Raw genomic sequence first — 26773 nt, forward strand, 5'->3', positions numbered from 1 at the left:
TTATTTCTATCATGACAACTCTTGGAAGTTTTTAGCATGGTAATGGACCATTGTTAATGTCTTAATTGATCTGCCACACTGCTGCTGCTAAATTGCTGTTGTTGTAGATTTTTGCTGCTGCTGCAAATCAAGTACAGGAACTTGCTACTACCAATACATGTGCCGATACGGTGCTGTGAGTATTTAAGAAATACTGCTGGCACACAAATAGCATATAAAATAATAACCCATAGCAGATCTATACAGGTGGAGCTGGGGAGGGTGGAGGGTTTCAGTAACTCTGAAAGCATGCTGCAAACGGCTCTAGTGAATGCTAACCAGCCATTTAAATGGAAAGCAGTAAGCTCACTGGCTGTGTATGCAACAAGAACAAAACAGCTTGTGCCAAGTAGTTTAATGCTATGAATATCATCAGTTTGTATTAATGACCCATCAGCCTGTGCCATCTAGAGTTTCATGACAGAACTTGGCATATCGCACGATTCAGACTTTGTGAGAATAAAGCATGAATTGTTTCAGAAGTCACAATTACAATTAAAAAACGAACAAACAAAAAAAAAAAAAACAATTAAACAAAAATGTTCATAAAATCTTGCAGAAATATGTAGTGTGAATAAAAATGAAATTCCATGCTATGCAGTAATTATAAATATTCTAGCATCTATAATTAATGCATAACATCATTCCATTTAACTCACGTTTTTTGTCATTTTCTTTTTTTTAATTTTGATATATATATATATATATATATATATATATGTATTTGTTATACTTCAACAAATAAAGAGTCTTACCTTGTCTCCAGGTTGTGGTCGCATGATGGACACTCTGTCATACCCTTTCTTCAGAAGCACCCACAATGCATCCAGTTTTCCCTGTGCATCGGAACACACACGCGCACACCAAAAACACAAAAAGTTATATTAAAGAAGCAATGTGTATACAAACCAGTGGTCAAAATCTGTTCCTGGAGGGCCACTGTCCTGCAGGGTTTAGCTCCAACTCTAATAAAACACACATTAACCAGCTAATCAAGCTCTTCAGACTCACTAGAATCTTCCAGGAAAGTGTGTTGGAGCTGGGTGGATCTCAACTCTGCAGAACATTGGCCCTCCAGGAGCAGGATTGGACACCCCTGTCCAACTGTCTGTTTTCTGTATGATTCAAGTCTTTATTGTGTCTTCATTGACCCTCAAGTCTTTAATAACTTGCTTCTCACATTGTTCGTTCACCAAACTCTGAGAAATGGGTTATATTAACAAAGAGATTTCCTGAACCCAACACCCCACATGTGGCCTCTCTGGCTCACTATCAAATGAGACGGATAAATCTCAAAGCCACAGTTTAGAAAGAATCAGTCCTTCGCTATCTGCCCCACGGTTATTAATATACAACAGCATTCTGATGTCCCTCAGCCTTGACCCAACTTCCTAATAAAGACAACCGACCCTTATTGCACAAGAAATGAACAGAGAAAATTAATCAGGGAAGGAAAGAACAGTAAAAAACAGTAAAGTTGGGTCAAAAAAAGTGGCACGTAATGATCACGTTGCCTCTCTCCAAATATAAAACAACAGACACACATTAAATACAGAGATGAACAAATAAAGGAGGGAATAAATATTCAAAAGGAAAGATACACAGACTAAAAGAATGAACAACGGGGGAAAAAAAAGCTTTGACAATGCTCTGAGCTCTTGGACGACGAGATCTATTAGAATGAGTGAGTGGAGAGAGGTGAAATGAGGGAAACCTGGTTTTGAGTGTAATAAAGTGCTGACTCTGCAGGCATACAGGTGCATCAAATTTGAATATCGTGAAAAAGTTTTATCTTGTAACTTATTTCAAAAAGTGAAAAAATATATATTCATATATTTTAGATTAATTACATGTAAAGTAAAACATTTAAAACGTTTTTTGTTTTAATTTTGATGATTAGTGCTAACAGCTCATGAAAGTCAAAAATCAGTATCTCAAAATATTAGAATATTTACATTTGAATTTGAATTAATGACCATCTCTACAGTATAAATTCCGGGTATCACTTGTTCTTTGAAACCACAATAATGGAGAAGACTGCTGACTTGACAATGATCCAGAAGACGAACATTGACGCCCTCCACAAAGAGGGTAAGTCACAGAAGGTCATTACTGAAAGGTGTGGCTGTTTACAGAGTGCTGTATCAAAGCATATTAAATGTAAAGTTGACTGGAAAGAAGAAATTGGGTAGGAAAAGGTGCACAAGCAGCAGGGATGACCGCAAGCTTGAAAATACTGTCAAGCAAAGCTGATTCAAACACTTGGGAGAGCTTCACAAGGAGTGGACTGAAGCTGGAGTCAGTGCATCAAGAGTCTCCACGCTCAGACGTCTTCAGGAAAAGGGCTACCAAGCCACTTCTGAACCAGAGACAACGTCAGAAGCGTCTTACCTGGGCTGTGGAGAAAAGAACTGGACTGTTGCTCAGTGGTCCAAAGTCCTCTTTTCAGATGAAAGTAAATTTTGCTTTTCATTTGGAAATCAAGGTCTGGAGTCTGGAAGAAGACTGGAGAGGCACAGAACCCAAGCTGCTTGAAGTCCAGTGTGAAGTTTCCACAGTCAGTGATGATTTGGGCTGCCGTGACGTCTGCTGGTGTTGGTCCACTGTGCTTTATCAAGTCCAAAGTCAATGCAGCCATCTACCAGAAGATTTTGGAGCACTTTATGCATCCATCTGCTGACAAGCTTTATGGAGATGCTGATTTCATTTTCCAGCAGGACTTTAGCACCTGTCCACAGTGCCAAAACCACTTCCAAGTGCTTTGCTGACCATTATATTACGGTGCTTGATTGGCCAGCCAACATCCCTGACCTGAACCCCATATGGAATCTATGGGATATTTTCAAGAAAAAGATGAGAAAAAGTCGATCCAACAATCCAGACGAGCTGAAGGCTCAATAGTGCCTCAGCAGAGCCCCGACCAAGTATTGAGTGCATAAATAAACATACTTTAAAGAACTTGAACTTTTCTGTTTTGCAAATCCTTTTTTTGATTGATCTTAGGAAATATTCTAATATTTTGAGATACTGAATTTTTTACTTTCATGAGCTGTAAGCTCTAATCATCAAAATTAAAACAAAAAAACATTTGAAATGTTTTACATATAATGAATCTAAAATATACGAAAGTTTCATTTTTTCATGATATTCTAATTTTTTTAGATGCACCTGTAGTTTCTTGGAGGTCACCACAGTTTCTGGTCTGTATTATGAATCCCCAAGCTGATTCATAGATGCTTGATTATAAAAACTGACATCTCAAGTCAGGTTTTTACACATTAATTCAGCAGGAGAACTGCATGGTGGAAGGCTGCTCATGTTTAACTGTCAACAGAATTAGTATCATCTATAGTCTTAAGCTGTGTCAGAAGCATAGGCGTAATTTACGGGTGGGACGGGTGGGACATGTCCCCACCACTTTTTACTAGGCTCGATATTGTCCCCACCACTTTTAAAAAGTAACTGAAAAATAGATTGCGTAAGGTATATATTAAAGGAAAAGCACCATCTACAAATCGTCACTCTTCATAATCTAATTCATTCATTTAACACATTTTTCCGCCGGTCAGACGCTTTTCAACGTCCTCAAAGATGAATATTAAGTCTCGTTGTGAAACTATCGCGAGATACGCGATATGCGTCATGGGATATGTAGTTTCCTTTCCCTATAATTAGTCTTTCTTTTTACGATGTTCGTATTGTTGGGATACTGTTTCAAGGTTGAAATATTTTATTTGAGATTTTCTGAGAAGATTAATTGGACAATATCTCTGGTCCACAAGTAAAATCATCACTCACTGTAGTCATCAAGTGATCAAGTGATGACTAGAAGGTGGACGACGGTTCTTCTTCAATCACGCAGCAAGGTGAGTTCACTTGAGGCATTGTTAAAAAGTCACAAGTCACGGTTATTATTACAAGTCATGATTAAGTGTTATAGGAAAAATTAAGTTATGTAAGAAGTAAATAATTCATTTTGGGATCTAAATGTTTACATTTGCAATCATAAGCAATATATTGGCATTTGTCCATCATTGAAGGCTGAATAATAGTTAAAGCACTTTTAGGCAACAGGGCAATTCTATGTTATGACTGGGATTTTCACAATTAAAACAAAAAGTATACAAGTCTTTAGTTCATAGTCCTTTAATTCAGTTTTGTAGTAAATCACAGCGCGCTCCAGTGGCCGCCAGAAAACATGATTAGCGACAGTATGTCTATATTGACGTAAGTTAAATATAATATTTTTTCGTGTTAAGCAAAGTAACTTACTGTGCGTGGCTGCTTCGCTAAAAAGCTTCTTATATCACTTCCACACTTTCTTTTGGACATTTTGTTGATGTTTTAGCATTTATGCTATAGGTAGCAACATTTACCGTTAACTAGCCTTTACATGTGGGGTGGGGGAGGAAAAAATAGAGCTTTTATAAAAACGTAATAAAAAAAAGATTCGTTAAAACAATTTAATTATTTAATTAATAAAGGTAGTTTAACCATTTTAAACACAAATAAACAAATTACACAAGGTTTTGCGTAGTTCAGGATTGGTTAAATTATTTGATTGGATGAGGAAACATTTTGTGGGGTTGTCTTGACTCTTGACGTAATGTTGATTAGAAAATATGCAAGCAATTCAAAGTAGAATGAATCGTAAAACACACACACACACACACACACACACACAATTGTGCAATTAATGAATACGCTGCAGCTGAGCTGACCATGAAATGGTAAGTTCACCATATTTATCTTGCGTATTTTGATTGATATTAGCTACCCTGGATGTGTTGTGATAAGCAAAACGTAACGTTTTGCTTATTCGGATGTTTATAGACATATTTGTGAATGTGATGCATGTGTACATCAAAGTGAAAATTAAGTGCATTTCCAACTCTGAACTCAGTCCCCAAGTAAATTCGGTTATTAAATAAACAAATAGCAAAACGAGTTGTGCGGTGTCCCCACCACTTTTCAAAGCAAAGTTACGCCGCTGGTCAGAAGATGCTTCCTTCATAACATTCCAAGACTGACTGCACAGATGTACAACGAAGGCTGTCCCAATTTGAAGGCTCTTTTAAAAGTGGCCTCCAAATGCATCCTTCAAAGTCTGTTTCCTTCTAAGGATGCAGCCCCTTAATTGGGAACCACAGCCTTAATGTTCTACTCAATGGAACACAAACAAAATATATTAGATTTTAAACATTTTAAACTTTTTTTTTCTAATATATTTTGTTCTTTTAATGTTATACAATGTTGGGTGGACCCCAATGTTCTTCAAAATCTCATCTTTTGTGTTTTACAAACTGTTACCCATAACAAAGGCTGCATTTACACCGCAGGTCTTGAAGCCCAATTCTGATTTGTAGACTATATACGATTTTTCTGAAGACCAGCATCTTTTAAAAGTGACCCATATCCGATATCTGCATTTACACTACAGAACAAAACAAAACAACTCAGAGTAGACGTACTGACAGGTTTCCAGGTCTGCAAAACAAAACCAGCCCAATTGCTATTCAAAACTATTCCAATCGTGTATTTTTGTAGATTTTTCCCTCCGATGGGGGTCCTCCTGCATTGAAAAAGCTGGTGGGGGGCGGAGGGTCACTTTACACTACAGACTAAAAAAACAATCCATGGCAACAGTGTAAAAGCACCTCAATGCTGCAGGAAAACCACAGACCTGAAAAGCATCCACCTCAGACATCATTCACCTCAGTGATGTACGACTCTCATTGACAGGGGAATATCCGATCTGTCCGCTTACATGGCATATGCAAATGCACATATCAGATTCATATCTGATTTTTCACATTTGAATGAGGCCTGAAACCAATCTGGGAATGTCAGAAATTATGCACTTCCTTATATGTTCATGGGTCATATCCGATATGTGCCACATGGGAGGAAAACAATCAGGTCACTTGAACCATGTAATGTAAATGCAGTCATAGAAAACTGTAGAAACCCATAGAACACCATAGAAAGACTAGCTAATGCTTGCACACATACTGTAGTTATTATGAATTGCATTTAACACGAAATGCAACAAATTATACACTATTGTTGTTCTCACCTTAATGGGCGAGTACCATTTACGAGGGCCTGGAGGTTTCCGCATGCCATTATTTAGGATGCGAGCAGGAAGAGCTTCAAACTCTTGCTCAGGCATCTTTACCCTCGCGTTCTTCGCCTTCTCCAGTTTAGCACCCTCCTCGGTCGAACCTTTCTCACCCCAGCGAACCTGAAATGAAGGAGGTGGCTATGGTCATTTTATCCAGCATGACTTTACAATGATCCAAAGAGCTTCAATGGAAGCAAGAACATCTGTCCTTCTGTATAAAAGAGTGCACATGAATTTTACTCCAAAACATTTCCTAATTTTTACGTCATAACCTTCCTGTTATCAACATTTCAAAATCCTTTCAAGGTATAAATGGGGAAAAAAAATCAAGATTTTCAGGGTCAACTCAGTAGTATAAAAACAAAGACATTTTGAATAATGACAAAGAATGCGTATTTTATTTTGTTTTCTCAAATAGAGATATTTCTGGACAGGTATTTTTTGAGACAATCGAGCTGCAAACTCTGCACTGCTGGTAATTGAGGCAGAATGTTTGACAGAAGGAAGGATTCCAAACAGCAGATGAGCTGTATAATGCACACACACTTGTTGTCTTGCTGTGATTGTAAACTTTGGTACTTTACTGCCGTTTGATGAAACAAAATTGCTTTAACACGCCAAAGGTTGCTTAGCTGGTCTCCCAGCCTAGTCAAACTGATCTTCAGATGATTTAGCTGGTCAGCAAGTTCCAGTTTCCAAAACCATTTTAAAACCAGCAAACTAGACAACAGACCGTGTTATGTTGGCTTAAACTATTTTTTCCCCTTGTTTTTGTCATGGCATTTTTTGACAAGGTATTGTGTTTGCATAGCAGATTGTTTATTTCTGTTTTTCTTCACAATTGTGGAATTCGCTTTCGGCAGCTTCGCTGATTTTAATTATGATGTGCTGAAGTCTCTTGGCATGTAATATAAACGACAGTGGCTTCATTCCAAGTAGGGGAAAACTGTCAACTGGAGATGTACTGACAGAATCCATCACCCTTAAGAAAGATACTTAACCCCAGGTTCCTCCAGAGATGCAGCCTGGTTCCTCTGGATGAAAGTCATCTGTTAAGAGACTGAGCGTGTGCTAATTTAGTGGCTGGTGCCCTCCAGCGAGTGATAAAACTGTTGTTTACCTCCATTCTTTTAATGCCTCCAACTCCTCTTCCTCCATAGTAGGACGCATCAACTGTGGGCCACTTCTTCTTCGGAGTTCCATCCTCTTCATCATCCTTATAGAGCAAACAAAGACAATGAAATTGTGACCAAAATGGAGTCCAGTGGTTCTTAACCGGTTGGCCACAAATCTGTTCTGGTCACAAACAACAGGGAAGAAGCTAATTTTGGTGCAATTTACTGGTAAATCCTTGAAAACCATGAACAATTCAAAATTTTAACAACCTTAAAAATGAAGGTTCCCTATTAGCATTGATGGCTCCATGAAGAACCATCACTCTTAAAAATAAAGCTTCCGGAAGGGGGTTTTCACAGTGGTGCCATTAAAGAATAATTTTTGGTTCCCCAATGAATCTTTCAGTGAACAGTTCTTAAAAGAAACATTTTAATAACCTGAAGAACCTTTTTTTTTACATAAAGAACCTTTTACAGAATGGAAAGATTCTGTGGATGCTAAAGGTTAAAGAATCCATCAAAGCCAACAACCTTTATTTTTAAAAAGTGTGGAAACTTTCCTGCACAAATGGTTCTTTTTAAGTGGAATAAGGTTCCTTAGATAATTAAACTGTTCTTTACACTAAGAAAAAAGATTTTACTTTTAAGAACTGTTCACTGAAAGTTTCCTATGAGGAACCGAAAATGGTTCTTCTGTGAAAACCCATTTTGGAGCCTTTATTTTTAAAAAGGGAAAGTAAAGGGGAAGAGGTGTGTGGCCAAGTATGGTGACCCATACCCAGAATTTGTGCTCTGCATTTAACCCATCCAAGTGTACACTCAGTAGTGAACATACACCCGGAGCAGTGGGCAGCCAATGCTGCGGCGCCCGGGGAGCAGTTGGGGGTTCGGTGCCTTGCTCAAGGGTCTCATCTCAGTCGTGGTATTGAGGGAGGAGAGAGTGTTGGTTATTCACTCCCCCCACCTACAATCCCTGCCGGACCTGAGACTCTAACCCACAACCTTCAGGTTACAAGTCCAACTTTCTATCCGTTAGGCCACGACTGCCCAGAAGAGTCGTGAAAGTAAAGAGTGAAGGTAAAACAAAAATGCGACCCAGACCACATTAAATAGGTTACAGATTTCATACATGTTGGTTCGCCATATGTCCAATGTAAAATCTGGGTCTCTACGTTGAGAACTAATATACACATCTTATTAAACGAAACAAGAACACTATTATAAAGACTCTTTGTTTGTTCCAAGTACATATAGTCTTACTCCAAGTCTTACTCCAATGGCCGAGCATTATCCTAAATGAGGTGTGACTCACTCCTTTAAAACATGACTTTTTAATTTATTGCCTCTCAGAAAGGCACGAGCCACGCTTACGCCCTCCCTAGCTCTTCCTGATCCAATAAAATAAATCCAAATTGGCTCACTGAAGTCATGACTTTATTTTTCCAGCTCTGAAAAAATTTAACCCTGTTTAACAATCAGTTCTTGAGATTTGAACAGACATCTTTTAATCAATGTGTTCATATTTAATCAAAAAGGTTAACGGCCGTCCCCACGCTTCATATTTCAATTTGACCACGCACACGATTCCCGGTCACATTTTTTAGATCCTGAAACTTTAGCGTAACTTAAAGAAACCATCAGGGAAATTTCCCAAACCCACAGCCATTATGACATTCCAACAGCCTTAGAAAAGTGACATCACTGATGAAAGATTTATAAAAATATGCTATCATATTACAGGTCTTTAATACGGTCAGACTGAACTAATTCATTTTAGCGCAGCAGAGTCAGAGTGGTTAAACATCAGCCTACAACGATCTGGAGAGTTTTATGGAGTCCAAAGACTCTCCCAAAGTTCCTGTTAAATAGCTGAAACATTCTGACTTTCAGAAACACTTCCAATTCTGAATAACATCATTACAAAATGACCTCCAAATCTGACCCTTAATCTGACTCTTAATAGACATTTTTCATGTGTGGACATGTGAGATCTCAGGGATGGTTTCAGTAAACAAGGATCAAGTCTAATCCAAGATAAACAAGAGTTAAAGAAGGAAATCACTGTAAACGCTCCAAAGTAACTCTTTGTTTCCATATTATATTACCAACACATTCTCAGATATACTGTGTGCAGTCAGACAGTCATTATCACAAAATAAACCCCTTTAGCGTGATACAAGACCCCTCTGTCTTACGTCATGGTCGCGTCTGGGTTTATTTAAGCAATAATGACCAGCTGACTATACGTTATCCCACATATTACACGGCAATTTTGCAGATTATTTATTATCTTACTTATAAATTACCTTAAATCTTTAGCCAAAAAAAACAGTCCATTGTAATGTAGAAAACTGCTTAGAAAAACCAGATGAACACTGGTACATTTTCTCAGTAATAATTTATGTACTATTAGTAACCTGCAATCATTTATTTTTAGTTCTCTCTTATCTAGCTATTTGTGTCTCATGACATATCAGAATTACCGTAATTTTGAGATAAAAAGCTTTAATGTTCTTGCAGAACTGCCTGACCACTGCAACATCCTGCAGAAATATTCAAAATGCAAGCGGCTTCAGCAGTAAAATGTAATCTTACAATAATAAAACTATTACATCACATACAATACAGTTTAATGTAACTATAGAGTTGGATTAAGACTTCATCTTAATAAGCCAAATAAACTTGAAATGTTCATAAATGAGACATATGCATAATGACTGTTACTTTTATTGGTTTATTTCTTTTTTTTATGTATTGATTACTCATAATGCACAGATTTGTTTTGCCAGTATTAGTGTTGCCATAGAAACACATCATTTCGAGGATGTAAACAGCTCGAAGTAGAATGTCTGAATTGTCGAATTACAACATGGCATGCATGCAACATCTTATTGGGCTCTTGTTCATCAGAGGGAAAGTTACATTTTCTTGGTTTAACTGGGACCTTCTGATCTAGCCATCTACAAGATTTATGCTCACCATAAACAGTACATTAAAGTCAAAAAAGTGCATATTAAAAAGTTATTTAAGGCCATTTTTATTAGACATGGTAGTCGTAATAACCATTTTGAGTTGCCAGATTGCGCCAGTGATAAGTTGCGTGTTGCAACTGTAAAATATTGGTCATTATATAAAAATACTTGACTGATCAGTGCTTCAATTGACCAATCAGACTCCAGTTTTGCAGAAAGCCACGATAAAGTGTTGAAATGTAGTACAACAGTACTAGGATTTCACTGTTTACATCACTCCGCTTGTCTGTGCTCATTGCTTTTCAGACCAGAGTATGTAAGCAGCGGCGTGATTATGGAAAGCTTTGAAAGGAAAATCTCATAAACTCCACTGATATGCTGTTCCAGACCAGCTTTCAGTCTGTCTTTTGCTTTGTGACAGGCAAAGCTTGATGCTTTAGCTTCCTTTGGTACTATTTTTGTTGGCGAGTGAGAAATTAATAAACTTACTGATCGGTTTTTATCTGAAACGTATTGTGCCTATGGCCAGATAACAGTACGACGACACAAATGCAAGAGCAATACTGCTTAATTAGACTATATGTAAAGATCAATTCAAATCAATTCAATTCAAAAGAAAAAAAAAAGTTCTTACCGAACTATCTTCCACTATTGGTGGTGGAGGTTCATGGATAATCTGCAGAGAGAAAGAGAGAGAGAGAGAGAGATTTATATAAGATTATATATTTATATAATATTTATATAGATATATTTATATAAGAACGGAGAGGTCAGCAACATCATATTTTACAACACCAATGAAAAGTGGTTTGACGATGAGTGTAAAAGAATTAGAAGGACAGTACGAAATCTATCAAATAAAAAACACAGAGATCCTGACAACCAAGAACTCTGCCTTCAATATCACGAAGCTGTTAAAGTGTACAAACAAACTCTTAAAGCATAAAAGGAAGAGCATACAGAACAATTATTTCAAACAATGGAGGAATCAATAAATACCAGTAACTTTTGGAACAACTGGAACACTCTCTATAGACCACAAAAGGAAGAATTGGCCATTCAAAATGAGAACATATGGAGGACACACTTTGAAAATCTGTACAAAACTATTTAAACAAATCCTGCTCGAAATGAAATAAATACCAAATTAGAAATCCTGAAAGAAAAAATTAAAGACCCAGCTAACAGACAGACTACATGCACTGAAACCCAACAAGGCATGTGGCATTGATGGAATATTAAATTAAATGATCAAATACACAAATGACAAATTCAAAACTGCAATAACCAAATTATTCAATATTGTTTTGAGTGTAGGATATTTTCCAGACGCCTGGAATCAAGGCCTAATTACACCCATCTTTAAACAAGGAGACAAGTTCGAGCCAAGCAATTACAGAGGCATATGAGTCAATAGCAACCTGGGGAAAATATTCTGTTCGGTTATTAACATACGATTACAAAACTTTCTCAAAACAAACAAAATCTTGGAAATCTTCAGTCAAATTGGATTTCTGCCCAAACACAGAACATCTGACCACATTTATACCCTCCACACTATCATTGATAAGCACGTACACCAAAACAAAACCAAAATCTTTGCTTGCTTTATTGACTTTGAGAAAGCTTTTGATTCAATCTGGCATGAAGGACTCTTTCTAAAACTACTGGAGAACGGGATTGGAGGGAAAACTTTCGATCTAATCAGTACCATGTATAAAAACAATACATGTGCTGTAAAAATAGGGAACAACCGAACAGCATTTTTCTCTCAACGACGAGGAGTTAGACAAGGTTGCCCATTGAGCCCCACTCTGTTTAACATTTATATAAATGAATTAGCTAAAGAATTAAACAATTGGACTGCCCCCGGCCCAACCCTAACTGAAGCAGAAATCAAATGTCTCTTCTTTGCAGATGATTTAGTCATTCTGTCAAAAACAAAAGAGGGACTACAACAGCTCCTCGACATCATAGAGACATTCAGTCAAACATGGGCTCTTAAAATGAATCTAACAAAAACAAAAATCATGATTCTTCAAAAGAGACCCAGGTGTAAGGAAAATAAATACACTTTCAGAACAGGAAACCAGGTCCTCCAACACACCCATGAATACACCTATCTGGGACTAAAAATCAGCTCAACAGAAAACTTAAATCTGGCTGTGGATGCACTGAAAGCAAAGGCACCGAGAGTCTTCTATATGATCAAAAATACAATTCTGTATGAAATTCCAATTCAAACCTGGCTAAAACTCCTAAAAGCAATAATCGAACCAATTGCACTATATGGCAGTGAGATATGGGGACCTCTAAAAACCAAGATTTCTCTAAATGGGAAAAATAAGAAATTGAAATTATGCACACCCAAATTTGTAAAAACATTTTAAAAATTAACAGAGTGACCCCAAACAACTCGTGCAGAGCTGAATTAGGACAATACCCACTATTAATTCATATTCAAAAGAAAGCTGTGAAATTCCACCAGCAGCTGAAATCCAGTGATCCGAGCTCTTACCAGGCTGAAGCCCTGCAGAAGAGTGCACTTTTACAGCTGGTACTCACACTACACCCAAACCAGCACAGCACAATCAGACCCAACCAAATCACACAGTTACAAAAACAACACTACATCGCCTACTGGAAAGATGCCACTAAAATACAAAAGAAGATGGAGCTGTATTTACACCTCAAAAGAGACTACAAACCAGCAGAATACCTGAGCTGTGTAAAAGATCACAAATTAAGAAAGACACTAACTAAGTACAGACCGAGTGATCACTCTCTGGCTATAGAGAGAGGACGGCACAGACAAAGATGGCAGCCACGAGAACAGAGACTGTGTTCACTGAGCTCGCAGAAAGAGCTGGAAACAGAGGAACATTTCTTACTGAACATTTCTTATTATATAATTGTTTGTTCCTTATTCGTGTAATGGCCAATGCTTTGGCAATACTGTGCAAGTCATGCTAATAAAGCTCATTTGAATTGGAAAAATTTGAGAGAGAGCGAGAGAGAAGACCGGATAAAAAGATAAACAACATCAAATGAGCCCACTCATACTGGCATGTCAGACCACATGCTCTCCAAAGTTAAAAAACAGTTTTTTTCTTCTGACATGTCAAAGGACCCAAGTAATGTTTTCAGTGTGTGGCAGAAAATCAGGTTACACAAAAACACATGGCTAAGGAATTGCACCCCTCCTCTCCCTGTTTTCAGTGTGTTTACAAGCAAGTTTGAATGACCTAAAAATCTGGAGGCCAGATCTAAATGCTAGAAGGCAGGGATGAGCTTTAAGCTTTCCAGGTATGTGTCTTTCAGTAAAATTGATTATTTACTTGTTCTTGTTCTATTTACTTTGCTAAAATACTACAGCATTTTAGCAATTAGCAAAACAGCACAGGGCATCAGGAATACAAAATTAACCATATAATGATAATTATGCAACATTCACTTGACCTTTGCCATTTGGGGAAAAAAGCTGTTTTGTAGCTCAGACTAATGTTTCAGTCACTGATCATAATAATTTAGATTGATAACTATATTATAAGTATTATTATTAAATGTACACAATATAAATATAAACAAAAACTTATTATAATTCAACAATGTAAAATGTGATTCATTTACTAATCCCTTATAAAAAACAAACAGACATGGTTTTATTGTAGTAAAAGTGTAGTAACCATGTTTTTATATAACCACAGTTTTAAATCAAATACCATGGTTAAACTATGGTTAGTGTAGCAATGGTTAATAGTAACCATGGTATTTTGATTTTATTTGTAGTAAAACCATGGTTATTTTTCGTAAGGGATACATCATATAATCTCAGAAATTTGACCATAATTCTTCACAGATTCCATTGTGAAACTCATCTGGAATTCTGGGAATCATGTGAAAAACATTTCAAGGACAAAAACATTCAAAATGCCAGTGTAGTAGTAATTCCAGCTCTTTTGCTTTCTGTTTGGACTAAAGGGAAAATTATTTGATTAACTGAGTGTTTTCATAAACAGTTCTGTGGTCTCTTGCTGTGTTCTAGTCATGACGGAAAGATTGTATTTACGAGTGAAAGCATTTGAACAACATCATAAGTCACAATTACCAGTGAGAAACAGTTTATAAGCCCTCGCTTACCAAGTTGTCAATTAAAGAATTAATGGTTGAAGGAAATTGTTATTGAACATGCAATTGTGAATGCTGATGGTACCATAGCCATAGGTACCATGATGTACATAGCTGGTGTTCTGTTAAATCTGATTTGCATAATGCTCATATAATTGGTTTAAGACACTTGTGCAACAAATCTGCCCATCACTGTCTGCATCCGAGAAGGATAAAATACAGACAGAGTATTAATAAAACTTAATTTTATTGCACTAGTGCTAAAAATTTCCCTGTCATGGTTGAGATATGAAAAAAGGCTAAATTGGCCAATGCATCGAATTTATTCCATGCAAAATCACTTTAACACACATCATGTTGTAATTAAGATTTACGAATTTATGGGTAGAAACTGCCAGAAAGGTCTTGGACACAGTTAACATATAGCTAGTGTTTTGTATCCTACAGTAAAAACAGCTTTATTCGTTATGGGGGAGCGTTCCAGTTTTGTCATGTCACAATGCTGCAAATATGGCTCTGTACCAAGTAAAACGTTAGCATTACACTACTTGGCAATCAATAGATCTTAATGAAATTGAGAATGGACACTATTCTTCCTTGTTATTTCAAAGGTCAAATCACAATTTCATTTTCCATGGTAACAAAGAATAACTTTCTCAAACAGAACCGTGCTCCCTTTAGTTCATGGAGCGATTTCAAGTGGCAGACAGACAATATTACCTTTATAAACAGACATGTCTTTTTCCGTTTTGTAAAAATATTCATTTCGTAAGGCATTTTGCCTAGCTGGTTTGAACTTGACCAACACACATGGTATTTAAAATCTAAATGACCCTGTGTTAATAAATAAAGCCAAGCTATTCAAACATAACAATAAGCTAATGCTAATTCAGTCCATGTTGGCCAACAGCTGGTCTCTATGGAAAATGATCGTAGCCGAGCGAGATTTCAGCCGGTTTAGCTGGTTCAACCATGAACTTCAGCTCACTACTCCTCTAACATGGCAGTGACTCATTTCTTCTCTTTTCCTGTTGTGCCTTTCCAGACATGTCTAATTCTTCTGATATTTCACAGTTGGATCTCACTGACAGTTTGAATTATTACATGTCCCTCAGAAATCAAGAGAAAGGCCACGCTTGGGTCTCAAGAGGTGTAAGTAAACACTTTGTCCTGTGGCAAATGTTTAATCTCTGCAGGATTTGACACCTTGAGCCAAGATCATAGCAGGTTCTTCCGTTAATTATCTTAAAGTATCTATCAAAACCATCTTATTGACCAGTATGAGGTATGTTTTAGGGTTTTGGCTGGTCACCATCGAGGTTACATTGGTTAAGCTAGCATACCTAGTATACCTGGATGACCAACCAGTTTGTGCTAGTGTAACAGAGACCAACAAGTAAGAGCTATTTAGCATCTTGTTAGTGTGCCCACCTCCGCATAAGCCCCTTCACGGTCAGTGAAGACATTGATAAGACAAGTCCTGAAGTCCTGAAAACCCCAGCAAATAGACAAGATCTTGGCACAGATTAAAGTCCACTGATAAGCCAGTCCCCTACTACAGCAGCTGGAGATACTACAACTCTTCCTTCTCACTTAATAGGCACCGAACCCCCAACTGCTCCCCAGGTACCACAGCATTGGCTGCACACTGCTCCGGTTGTATGTTCACTACTGTGTGTACACTTGGATGGGTTAAATGCAGAGCACAAATTCAGAGTATGGGTCACCATACTTGGCCACACACCACTTCCCTTTCCCTTTGTTCTGTCCAGACTTGTCTGTTGCAATGCTCTCTTGGCAGGTCTTCCAGCCATTTCCATCAAACCCGCAGCAAGATTAATCTTTAATGAGCCAAAAAGAACGCACGTCACACCTCTCTCTATTCATCAATTTGCACTGGCTACCAATAGCTGCTCGCATAAAATTCAAGTAATTAATGTTTGCCTACAAAACCACCTCTGGCTCTGCACCCCTTTACCTAAATGCAGTACTTCAGACCTATGTGCCCTCTAGAAGCTTGCGTTCTGCAAGTGAACTATGCATTATTGTGCATCCCAAAATCACTTTCACAGACGTTTTCATTAACTGTTCCCTCCTGGTGGAATGACCTGCCCAAATCAATCTGAGCAGCTGAATCCTTAGCCATCTTCAAGAAACGGCTAAAAACACATCTTTATTTGACCCACTAACTCTAGCACTCTCTATTATAATTCTATTTTATCTATCGGTCTTCTTTTTTTATTAAAAATTTTTAATAAAACACACACTTGACCCTCTATCAATTGCATATTTATTCTCTAACTGCTAGCTTTTCTTGAAAAACTAACACTAGCTTTCTTTTTTCTATTCTATCTACTTGTTTCTTTAAAAAAAAAACCTGTAGGTTTCTTTTTTCTATATTCATCTACTCGTTTTCTTAAATTAAAAAAAACCTTGCTATGTGTACTGCGTTAGGCTAACCGAGACTTGTCATAACACTTGCATGTTGTTGCCCTCTTGTTGGTTTTGATTGCTTCTATTGTCCTCATTTATAAGTCACTTAGGATAAAAGCGTCTGCTAAATGACTAAATGTAAATGTAGAACACAAATGTAAAATGTAAATGTAGAACACAAGTTGAACGGAATTGAGCTGAATACTATTGTGGTCTGCTTTAGAATTAAATTTGTTTATAATCTGCAACATTGCCACTAGCCTGGTTTCCATTGCAGATTTGCACATAACTTTTGCGATATTTTATGAATGTTAATAAAAAAAAAAACTATTGTGAAATCTTCTTCTTCGTGTCCTACAATCTTATATTACATCTTTCCAGTGTGTGGCACAACTGATAGGTGTGGTGGCTGGGCTCTGCTAAGTCACGATGCAAGGCTCTACTGCATGAGGTGTTGCATGTTTTGCTCGCTGCCACACTCGCAATTGCTGGTTGGTGAGAGACCACAAGCATGTAGCATTTGTAAGCATCTTCCATGGCCTACTCCTAGTCTATTGAGGGTCTTCCAGATAGGCCATGATTGATTGTTGCCGCTGGCTAGACACTCAGCAGGGATGATTCCTCTGGCTTCCCAGGATCTTGCCCCCACACCAATGGTATTCCATCTATCAAGCCAAAGAGTTTCAATAAAGGCTTTCATGGATGTGCTAGGGATGCACATAGAGAGCCTCCATGTGGCGCATCCTGGAAACTCTGACTAAAACTCAGAGGCCAATCTCTATACAACCTACGACTACAAGTTACATTGTGAAATGACGGCATTGGATTAATGGAAATGCCGTCATTTCACAATAGTTTTTTTTATGTTTATGTTTTATGTTTTTAATGTCACAAATGTTTTAATTTCACGATAAGTTATGTTGACGAATGTTGGTAGGTTTATGTATATATCGCAGCCACTGCACTAGCTATTATTCCTTCACTGCCCTGGTCTTAAGAGGTATGCTAGTTACTGACTACACCTAACTCCAATGCTGGTTGACATTTAAGAGTGTTGCAAGTAGGACCAGATACACAAGTAAAAGAGCAGAATTGCCCAGTGTTGTAGTTGAGACCAGCTCATTTGAGTCAGTCAAGACAAAGACCAGATGAGGGTTGAGTTTCTTGGAGTCAAGACTGAGACCAGAAGAGGGTCAAGACCAAGTCCACATGCTCCCAAGTCCATGATGAGTCAGAGTCCAAGACTAGATGCTTTTTCCCCCTCTAAATTTTTAAAAGTAAAAGAAGGTTCCACATCTGCAGTTCTTCTGGAAAAGCAATGAGGAAACTCACTTCTGACGTTTGACCTTGAGAGTTCAAAGGTGACGTCAGATCCAAGAGTTTTTGAACCAATTTGTCCACAAATCCCAGGTGGCCTTGACTCTGTGTGAGTTTAATATACTCAGGCTGGGCTTAACAAGTCATTACAGGACAAACAGGTCATGAAAGCTAACCCAACTCAACCTGCACAGACTGCCTGGACACCACTGGAGTTCAGTCTAGCAACAGAAAGGCTCATTACATGGTCAAAACAAACAAAACTGGAAGAAAGGTCAAGCAACAACCAAAGGTCGTCCAGATTAAAGGTGAAAAGGTACAGCTACCCTTTAAAGGAAACATCTTCGCCCATGTGTCCCTATAGGGCTGTCACATCTAAAATGTCTCTTTGGGTAATGGTCCAACAGGTTTGTCAGATATGAATCCTGATTGAACACATTCATCTTTTATACGAGGGGAGTGCAGTTTTAGCCCAGTGTAAGCAAATCATCTGCCGACTGTACTTAAAGTTACTTAAAGTTAGTAGAATGTCTAAAGTGGATGAAATCAAGAGTAAAGGTCACTGCACACTGAGCCTGAAATTTTCGCACGTTAAAAAAATAAATACAACCTCACGTTGTGTCAATCATGTTTGCACACTGCCTCCAAAACGTTCGTACGTCAAAAAAATTTCGGATCAGGTTCAATTTTCTGTGTTTTCGCATCCGTAGCATGCATTTGGATAGGAAAGGATGATGAATACAAAAAAAACGGAAAACGCACGGCGAAAATTTCGGACTCAGTGTGCAATGGCCATAAACCTCAGATTTAGCAAAAATGTGTGCAGTCACTTCCTATTCAGTGACATAACTACCACAATACGAGTCATAATTGAAGAAATAAACTATCTAGTCAAAACTGTTTCCTGAAATCTTAGAAACTTTGTTGCAAATCTGCTGTTCAGACCACACTGGTTCAACAATATACAACTATGGTTAATGACATCATGCAGGTGGTGATATAGTAATAGTTTTCTTCCAATGAGAGCTGTAGTTGCGACCACACAAGTTTGCAATGCTCTTCGTGAATGTTTGTTGAAACTATGGTTTGAGGAAACATCTAATCGTTGAACCGTGTTGGTAACGATGGAACTTGTGAACATAGTTGGCACTTTTTGGAAACGCACCCCACACCAGGTTATCCACTGAGTTTTCTGTGCAATTCTGCAGATGCAGATTTTGTGCAGGTCTGCATTTAAGTCCTAATATGTAGTAGGGCTTCTATTTGAGTAGGCTCAAGATCCCATGCAGAGGACTCACCACAGTGCAGCAGAGAGGCCAAAACCACCAGAGGAGAACCAGAATCAGCAGTAGCATCACTATCAGTAGTGCTATGGCCAGGATCGTACCATCAGACTGCAGAGAGGAACAAATATGAACACTTCTCTAAGTGGGACTGTTTTTTGTTATGACATTAGATCCAAATTACATTCAGAAAAACATTTGGAAAATGTAATGGGGCAATAAGATGATGTCAGCTGTTCAGTTTCTTTAGTTCAAACAATGGTTGCATGAAAGGGTGCTAGCTATGAACATAACAGATGATGCATGCTGAAAGGGATGGTTATTAAACGAGGGGATGAACTAAGTTGCAAGTGATCTCACTGGGAGATCTCATATCCCATTGGCTCGTGAGAAGATTTTTGATTTGTCTGGTGGGAAACACACTGTGTTTTTCTAAAGAGCTTTGACTGGCACCACTTTATAGGCATCAGCCATTCCAGCAATCCTTTTAATAATTTTGCTTTCCTTCCCAGCCTGTAGAACCTTTTGTTTACATTTCTTTAACACATTTTTCATAGTAATTTGGCTGCATTTTCAAAAGCTAAAACATTACAGCAATGTGTGTTAGCTAGGGTATCATTTTGAGTAATACTGCTGGTTCAAGCCTTGTGATTAATATATTACTTAATTATATTTTTCAGTTGCATGAAAGCAATGGAACTATATTTAAAATAGTGCAGCTCCAGCAACAAGCTACTTCTTCCAACATTAAGCAATTTGGTACATGAATCAAAAGCTTAGGGTACATATTTTATTTATTTATTTATACATTTTTATTCAGCAAGAGCTCATTAAAAGATAAAAAAGTGACAGTGATGATTTTTAGAATGTTACATAAAATTTATATTTCAAATAAATGCGGTTTTTCAAACTTTCCTTCATCAAATAATCCTGAAAAAAATCCTGTTGAACAGTAGTGTACAGTAGCTTCCCCAACACTGGTTGTCAAACACAAAAACACAAGTAATAAAGCACTAAATATGATTTAGAATAATACTTACACAGCTTACAGTGGTGATAGTAACAGAACTAGAGATAAAACTCAGGCCTTCATTCATGCTAACGTAAAGGGAGGCTGCCCTGCAATACACAATGTAAAAAATTACTTAAATCCTTTGAAAACACTACATTGCTTTCCTTAATGAGCCACAGTTAACATTTCTGCCACTAGACAGAAAGTACAAATATTTATCTGATACACTTACGTTCCCTCCTCTCGAAGAACAGGAGCTGGACAGAGCAGATATGTGTCCTCCACTACCAACGGCTTCACCACTAATAAAAAAAGACAAATACGCAATCACATTTCAAACAGAAAATCTGGAAAATACAGCATGAAATATTTGCATATTGCTGTCTGATTCCTTGTTGCATAAGAGGACAGTTGATATAAAAACAGCTGGAGTTGCTGAGGAAAGACTGCATATCATTTTTAGTCGTTGGAAAACATCAATGACATTTTTATCACACTGGATTCAAATGTTCAAGGCTAGAACCTAGAATCAACTCTTATGCAAAGCACTTAACCCCTGGTAGCCCTGAAGTATCCAAAAGGAAAAAGAAGTGGGTCATGGATTACAGAACAGGGGTAATGGGGCCAGCGCTCCAAAAACCTCTGACTGTCAAGGGCCTCCAACTGAGACACCACTGGAGGCCTAAAATCACCCAAAAACAACAAACTGCAGATGTAAAGGCTTGTTCTTGTAATCGAATATTTATTTTATATCTCTCAGATGCAACTCCGAATTACTACACTCAAAAAAATCAAATGGACGAATTGGTGCTTTAGTACTTGACACAGCCAAAGCAAGAACACAGAAGAAAATGTACAAATATAACACTTCTGTGTTTTTTTTATCCTGTAGAAAGCCGTTTGTTGGTGTAGGCAGCAGGCTCAAATCCCAAAGAATCAGAATTCTGGCAGAGGGTCATGTTGTCATTGTGCTTTATTGGGCTGTTTACCCATAGCACACGAGGGAAGGTCATGTTGTACTACTAAGTAAAGACATGTGCACATGGTTTCGACTTGCGTGATAAATCAATAAGAATTACTGTTGATACCAAATTGCGTCTGAGCCTTTCGAGAGCTAAATGGTCACTGGGATGAATTCAATAGCCCTCGTGTTTCTTATACAATCAGCTGACTGCTTGAGGATTTTTTCAAGGTTAAACAAAGGAAACGAAAGTCAAAGTCAGCTAGTCTAGACACCCCCAAATCGCCCCCAGTCCATTCAATGACCGTCTCATGCACACTGCAATCAGGCAAACACCTGTGAAAATGACGAACGGCAAAACTACTTGTGTCAAACTAAAGTATACACTTTGGGCTTTAGTGTAACAACTTCTGAATAGTCTAATGTTTGATGTTGTATAGATTGGAAGAAGGAATCAACCTCTCACTCTTCTCTCCAAAACTATCCACAGTGGTTTAATAATGTTGAAGCCAGGTGATTTGTCTGGTCAGGGCAGATGTTGAAGTTCATCTTGGTGCTCCAACTGTCCAGATTTTATGATTATGACACCATCTTTTTTGCAGTTTTTCATTGGAGTCTGTATTTAAAGTTTTAGCTCTTTCATGGATGTTGGCTTTGTGAAGTTCTCTGTGAGGAAACAGGGTCTTTAAAGTAACTATTGAGGTTTGCTGTCACTTTGCTGCAGAAATTCTGTGTCGTTTGAACACAATCCTTAGTGTTTGACAGTCCCTATCATTCAATTTCAGTTTTCAATCACTATTCTTCAGAAGTTTTGACATGCTTTGTCATAATCGTAAAGACTTTTGTTCTTAAAACACTAAACAATTGGGCTGTTAGGGTTACAGACACTTCTGCTAAACGGGTTCCCATGATCTGTCCTCTTTGGAAATCTGGCAGTCACTCATCTCACACAAGACTAGTACTAAACACAACTTACACTGCACTGATACCCAAACTAGAGAATACAGACAGCGAAAAGATAAATAAAACAATTACAGCATTTTTTTTTTTACTGTAGCCTACACAAATGATATTAAGCCATATAATAATAATGGGTATTCACATTATTATGTCCAACCATGTATATCATAATATTTAGATGCACTAATACTCATCTTCTATTCTAAGTAGGACAGTGTGAAAATTTCAAATCTACAGACTAATCAGAAGCAAGGCAGAACGTCAACACGCTGTATAACCACACATGGCTCTTTTCTGACAGCCTTGGGTTCAAAGTAAGGAGAGCAGGTTTGTGCATGATGGACATTATCATTCATTTACAGGATATCCTCTCTAGTGTTTACAGTGGTCAAGAGCAAATAAACAGCAGGCCTCCTCAAAGCCAGAGTAAATTTAGTGTAGGTCTGGGAATATGCCTTGAGGATGGAAAAGTGAGACCAGTTTGCTGAGAGGTGGACTGAAAAAGGTCAAATTGCTTCCATGACAGTTACACTCATTAACCAGATGTTCTGGTCTTCATCGGACACAAACAATTAGCATGGTGCCACGTTTGACACATCCGGCTTTAATCCGGCTGGTGCCCATTACTGATACTGTAAAACAGGATTGAAGTCAGGTGACTGGGCTTTGATCTACAACCAGTGCCATTTTGAATGAAATTACAATTGTTTGGAGAGAATGAAACCCTCCCTGAAGCTTTAATACCATTACAGTATTACTGCATATGAACTGTCAACATAGAATCACTTGCACTTTAATAGCTTTACCAAAAATAAAGTCGCCAGACAATTAACTGCAGATTTTGTTAAATATACAATGCTTAAACATTTTTTCCATAACTGCCGTAGTAATTAATTTGAGCCATCATGGGACATTTGTGAACCATGGAACTCTGTTTTGTTAGCCGCGGAAGCAGAAAACAACTCTTTGCTTTTGTAAAGGCAAAGCTTTTTGTAAAAGTTCTCAAGTGGTGACACCATGTATTGCAACTCTGTTGCCAACAACACAATCTCATCGCAATTTATAACTATTTTACTTTTTGCTGAATTAGTGGCTAAAAGAATGCTAACTATAACAATAACTATATTAATGTCCACACCAATGGATGCAAACATTCTGTATATTATAATTGCGCGCAACCATTATGTTGTCTTGTCTGCCCCTTCAAATGCTCAAGATATTTAAAGCAGGATGGATTCTGATTGCCAAATGTTTTTATTGTTCATCAGCTGGAAATGTATTGTTTAGAAAGTGATTCCAACAATATCGTTCCTCTGTGCCGTTATTGTTAAAATTGTAAAACTAATTTAAACAATAATTTTATCGTTATAGTTATCGTTCTTAGTGTGAACGGGCCTTAATTCATATCAGTTTCTAAGACTGCATTTGCATGTCCTATGATTATGCCTTTTTTTGCCTGAGGCTTTGGATAATAGGTAACAATGCTATAAATAATGTTCAGTTTCTTGCACAGACTGATTGTTTCGCTTCATAAGACCTCGTCAGGAGACCGATATGCTTTTTTTATTCTCAGAAATGGGCAGCCACTGACTTGCATTTTATGAATCACTATGGACCACAGTTTCAGCTAAAAATCTTCTTTAATGTTCCACTGAAGAAAAAAGGGTAATCTTGAATGGCCTGAGGGTGAGTAAATTATCAGGACGTTTTCATTTTTGGGTGAACTATTCCTTTAATCATGTTTTGCACAATCCAAATCGTATGCGTTTACACAATTTTCATTGATTGGTTTTGTTACCATTTGATGTCCAATATAAAGTCCTAAAGCAAAATTTGCTTACGATTCACTGTACTTCTGCTAGCATACTTATTTAATTTAATCATTTCTGTGACTCATCCACCAGGCTCTGCAACACTATAGTGTGCAAGAACTACACAGATCATGTTTAAACATGAGACCTGGCGTAAAATGCAAATGCGAATGCGGTCAGCCTTTTATGTGGCAGCGTTTCTTTCTAATATCTCCTTGGTTTGGCAGGAATCCATTCTGTAAAACTTCTAATGTAGCCTTTAAAAACTACTGTTAGCCAAAAAACAAATGGGACTGGCATGGCATGGTTGGCCGTTCCAAGGTTTCTATGAAACGAGTCTTCTGGGACGTTCGGTGGAAAAATGATAGCTAATCAGAAGGGTTTATAGATTCTGACTCAAATCATTCCAACCATATGGCAATTACGCAAGAAAGTCACGGAAATGTCTTATATAAGACTGCTGTCATCCCACACAACATTTAACCCTGTATACATGTTCTTTGTAATGTAATGTAATGGTCGGCTTAGTTCACCCCAAAATGAAAACCCTCCTTGTGTGCCATAACACCATGACTGTCTTTTTTTTTCTGTGAAACACAAAACATCTTTCCATAAAACAACACTTCATAGATGCATCATAAATGTAGTCCATATCACCATATCGCTATATACGAAGTCTTCAATAGCTATGCAACAGCTTTGAATGAGGAATGGACTGAAATTGAAAGGTCCCATATTGTCAAAACTGAAATTTCCTGGCTTTTTTCTTGAGAACAGAGGTCTAGGGGCTATGTAACTACCATATAAGTTTCAAAACAGTCAATCCACAGTAAAGTGCACACAGCCTGCATAAAGTAGCTGTGTTTTTTCACGAGCCCTTGTGACTTCCGTAAAAATGTGACATCTGAACTACTCATCGCCTTCAGTCACCATCCCGAGCACTGCCCACCGTCCTTTTGCCAAACCCCCAGACAACATTGCGTCCATGCTATTGCTGAGCAACAGCAACAAGGAAACATGTAGAAAATGTTGATTTTAACAGACGAAACCAGATCTGCCGACCTGTAACGTTACTCTCAACTCAACGGATGGACGATCTGACAGGACTGTTACTATGAGGTGGATCACATCTAACATGTATATTAAAGACAATCTCATGATGAAGATGTAGATTAAATTTCAGCAGGCAAGTATTTTTACAGCTACATTATTATTCCAGCCAAAATTAATCACAACAATGTATATGCAATTACAAATGATTAAATATAAATCGTCAGTTTTCTGTTTTACACACATGCACATAGACTTTATTTCATACACCACAGTCGTGAGATGCAAGAAATCTTCAGACGCGCCCATAACAACAAAAGACAATACTTTATTGAACTTCTGAGAAGAAGTTTGCGCTGCAAACGTGCGCATTTTTGACGATCGTTTCTGTCCAGTTCACTCGTTTTATCGCGTTTAACTACAGCTGTCGTCGGTTTTTTGTCTGGCAGTGGCAGCAGGTATGTGATCAAACTTCTAATTTGAGGCTGTATTATGTCGATTCTGGCACCCAACATCACAACAAGATTATATTTTAAGCTCCTTATGTAGCCGAATCTGTGCTGGTTTGAATGGGCCGCCTCCAGTTTTCCCTTTGTTTTGCTTCAAAGTAGCGCTGTGTCGTCGGCCCAACATGACCCTAGTTACCTGTGGTTGGCCTAGCCGTGAGTCACTCAGAAAACAACAGGCCAATCAGAAGAGAGGCTCATGAATATTAATTAGACAGGCCAAAATCGACAGTAGCCCCTCACTGCAGAACAAAGATCCAGGGGGCGGCGTTGGATCCACATCTAGGGGGTGGAGATTGGTAGGTTTAGGGGTGGGGATGGGTGGGTTTAGGGATCAGGGGGTGGAGACGGGTAGGTTCAGGTATTTGTAAGGTGGGAGGAGTTGGATCTAGGTCCAACCATGCCCCCTGGATCTTGTGTTCTTCATCTCAAAATCGACCTGTTCTTAGCAGAGCTCCTGAGAGGAGAGCTGTAAAAATATATTGAGATGGTTTTTGGTACTTATACCGCAAATATATATTCTTTCTTAAGGACATCACAACCTAAAATAAAACTCCAGAAAGGTGTACAATATGGGACCTTTAAATCATTATTCACTATTAATTTTTACAGACAACTCAAATCAGATATGGATATTATGGCACAGGTTATGAGACCTTGAAAACCAATTTTTGACTGACAACCAACTGATATCTGTCTCTTATTTGAAAGCCAGTCTGTTCCTCAGGTCTTGCTTCTTTGATGCCTTTTTGTTACTTGGTCACTATGATTTGTACTTGAAAACAATTATGCCAAAAAAACAAAACAGCATACAGGTTTGAAACAACACGAAGTATGAGTAAATAATGTCAGAATTGTCATTTTTGGGTGAACTATTTTTATTTTTTTTAAATTGCACAAAGTTGGCAGAATTCCAAGGTACTTACTTCTGGTAAGAGTGTCATTTATTCTGAAGCTGCAAAGAACCTTGTCCACATTTCTTGCATGAAGGAATCCATTTCCTCTCACGACGACTTGGAACACCTCTTTAAAACAGGAAGTTCACACATAACAATGTTAAGT

The 26773-nt window shown here is 37.9% G+C and overlaps 1 protein-coding gene across 2 annotated transcripts in view; it reads right to left on the minus strand.

The window, feature by feature from the left end:
- Window positions 1-26773, minus strand: part of LOC306849501 (anthrax toxin receptor 1-like) — a 56272-nt gene that overhangs the window by 10629 nt on the left and 18870 nt on the right. The window contains exons 10-17 of one of the 2 annotated variants that reach the window (XM_079384582.1): window positions 26638-26736; window positions 20656-20725; window positions 20452-20530; window positions 19427-19522; window positions 10885-10926; window positions 7284-7379; window positions 6116-6283; window positions 795-875 (exon numbers count right to left, since the gene is read on the minus strand). In XM_079384582.1, the coding sequence (XP_079240708.1) occupies window positions 795-875; window positions 6116-6283; window positions 7284-7379; window positions 10885-10926; window positions 19427-19522; window positions 20452-20530; window positions 20656-20725; window positions 26638-26736 (731 nt within the window). Of the gene's footprint in view, window positions 1-794; window positions 876-6115; window positions 6302-7283; window positions 7380-10884; window positions 10927-19426; window positions 19523-20451; window positions 20531-20655; window positions 20726-26637; window positions 26737-26773 lie in introns of both variants that reach the window. The other variant, XM_079384581.1, reaches the window with a different exon arrangement.

Source organism: Barbus barbus (genome assembly GCF_936440315.1).
Source record: "Barbus barbus genome assembly, chromosome: 29".
Taxonomy (NCBI): domain Eukaryota; kingdom Metazoa; phylum Chordata; class Actinopteri; order Cypriniformes; family Cyprinidae; genus Barbus; species Barbus barbus.